General features: G+C 47.2%; 1 protein-coding gene across 1 annotated transcript in view; it reads left to right on the plus strand.

Moving 5' to 3' along the window:
- DNMBP (dynamin binding protein) overlaps positions 1-2,524 on the plus strand; it is a 76,192-nt gene that overhangs the window by 67,764 nt on the left and 5,904 nt on the right. Inside the window, exon 15 of the mRNA XM_005885365.2 lies at positions 740-938. Coding sequence (XP_005885427.1) covers positions 740-938 — 199 coding nt within the window. The remainder of the gene's footprint in view (positions 1-739; positions 939-2,524) is intronic.

Genomic DNA, 2,524 nt, shown 5'->3' on the forward strand with positions numbered 1-2,524 from the left:
TTTATTGGGGTGACATTGGCAGTTATATTTTTTTAAAACTCAATTCTTCCATATTTTAAAAACTTTGGTAAGCTAAGCCAGATTACATCAGGTCATGATCTAAAAGACTGAAGATTTATCTTTGTTTACAGTATTTTTGCCCATACAATCTCATAGACATTAATTTAGATTAGCTTAAAAGGGGGAATCAAATTTATTATTACTTTATCTTATTTTTAAAAATTTATCTTTATTGAAAGCATTACATATGTCCCCATTTTCCCCCTCATTGACCCTCTTGCACCTTCCTTCCCCCCCCCCGCCGCAAGGCTTTTACCGTACTGTTGTCTGTGTCCATGGGTTATGCATATATGCATAGAAGTTCTTGTGAATGTTATTTGTTTATATAGATGGGGAAGTCAGCATGAGGAAAGTCTCAGTTGTTTAGCTTCATACAAAGACCCAGTAATATTAAGTAATATTAGGTATTTTGAGTGTTTAGGTGGCACTTTAGTCATATTTTTTTGTCACAAGATAACAGTAAAACTGTGAGTTAAATTTTCTTAATAGCTACAGAGGCACCAAAGCAAGGCCTAAGCGATCTTGACTTTTACCCGGCCCCATGGACGGACTCAGACGCAGGAGCAGCTGGCTGTCCTTGTCCCCACTCTGAGACTGACAGTGTCTGCATTAAACCCGGCTGCTGGGATAATGGCCGGGGAGGGCTTCTGTTGATGGTATTTCTTGTGCTGCCTTTCAGCCAACTTACATGCTGCAGTCGGAAGAACTCCGGGCCTCTCTTCTGGCGAGGTATCCCCCAGAAAAACTCTTCCAAGCAGACCGGAACTTCAATGCTGCTCAAGACCTGGATGTCTCCCTTCTGGAAGGTGACCTGGTGGGCGTGATCAAGAAAAAGGACCCCATGGGCAGTCCGAACCGCTGGCTGATTGACAATGGAGGTAAGAATGCTGGACACTGGATTACTGTAACTCTCAATGAGGAAGGGCTTTGGGCTGTAGCTGGATCCTGTCTGGACCAGGAAAAAATACGAGTCTTTGATTAAAGGGGAAAGTAACCTTGAAAGTTCTGTCCATCTCTAGAGAGTATAATGCCCAAGTGATTCCTGAAACAAAACCTGTCTTCAGTTTTGTTTTGTTTTTTTTTACAAATTCCAGAGGAGATTCCATTCCTTTCCTTGCAAGGTCTGGCCCTGCTTCACAGCCCTGTGGGCAGCGGGTGCTGCCTGATGGGGCCGGTGCCCTCGCAGCCAGTTCTGAGCAAACCACAAAATGAGCGGCCTTCTCCCGAGCTCTGTGAATGTGCCTTAGGCGTGAGTGAATTTAAAACCTGTAGGACAGAGGTTTTCGTTTTCCTCCCATAACAATCTTACCTCATGACTATTCATGGATGACTTTAAAAACAGCTCATAGCTTTTTTTGTTGTGAGGGGCATAGGAAAGGGGTACAGAATTTAAAGAAAAACACAGCCCTGGCTGGTTTGGCTCTGTGGATAGAGCGTCGGCCTGTGGACTGAAGGGTCCCAGGTTCGGTTCAGGTCAAGGGCACGTGCCTGGCTTGTGGGCTCAATCCCCAGTAGAGGATGTGCAGGAGGCAGCCAATCAATGATTCTCTCTCATCATTGATGTTTCTATCTCTCTCTCCCTCTCCCTTCCTCTCTAAAATCAATAAAAATAAATTAAAAAAAGAATGCTTTTAAAAAAAAAGAAAAGAAAAACAAAGAATAATACTGATCCATGATTCTTTCCCCACAATATCAAAATCTGAAAAGCTTTGAAAAAGCAAAGGTTTGTTTTTTCCCCTCCCAGAATTCATTTGCCAAAACCTGCCTAATCTGAATTCATTTGGTGGCAAAACCTGACCAAAGTGATGTGAGGCTGTTTATAATCATTACTTATCCATTTTGGTGTGAAGAGCCATCTATTTGCTACAGAAACGTTAGTGGATTTGAATATGGAATATTAACCCAGACCCTGCTGGGGATATTATGAAATATACTAGAGGCCCGGTGCACAGGTTCGTGCACCGGTAGGGTCCCTTGGCGTAGCCTGTGGGGATCAGGCTGAAACCGGTAGTCCAACACCGCCTGCCACTCCTGCTCATCCTGGCCCCGCTGGGCCTGCGCCGCTGCTGCTCAGTAGGCTTGCTGCCGCTCCGCTGTGGCTGCCAGTTGTGAGCCCTGCATCTGGCGCCTGTCAGTGAGTGTGGGAGTGCACTGACCACCAGGAGGCAGCTCCTGTGTTGAGCATCTGCCCCCTGGTGGTCAGTGCATGTCATAGCGACCAGTCAACTGGTCACTTAGGCTTTTCTCCCGGGTGGAGGGCAGGCCCAATCCCTAAGTGCAGCCCCTGGTCAGGCTCAGAGCAGGGCTGATTGGGGAGTTGGGGCGCCGCCCCCTCCTGTGCACAGAGCAGGGCGGATCGGGAGGTTGCGATGCCACCCTCAGTCACGCTCAGGGTAGGGCCGATTGGGGGGTTGGGGCACCGCCCCCTGTCACACTCAAGGCAGGGTCGATGGGGAGGTTGCAG

The sequence above is a fragment of the Myotis brandtii genome, unplaced genomic scaffold, assembly GCF_000412655.1.
Source record: "Myotis brandtii unplaced genomic scaffold, ASM41265v1 scaffold902, whole genome shotgun sequence".
Taxonomy (NCBI): domain Eukaryota; kingdom Metazoa; phylum Chordata; class Mammalia; order Chiroptera; family Vespertilionidae; genus Myotis; species Myotis brandtii.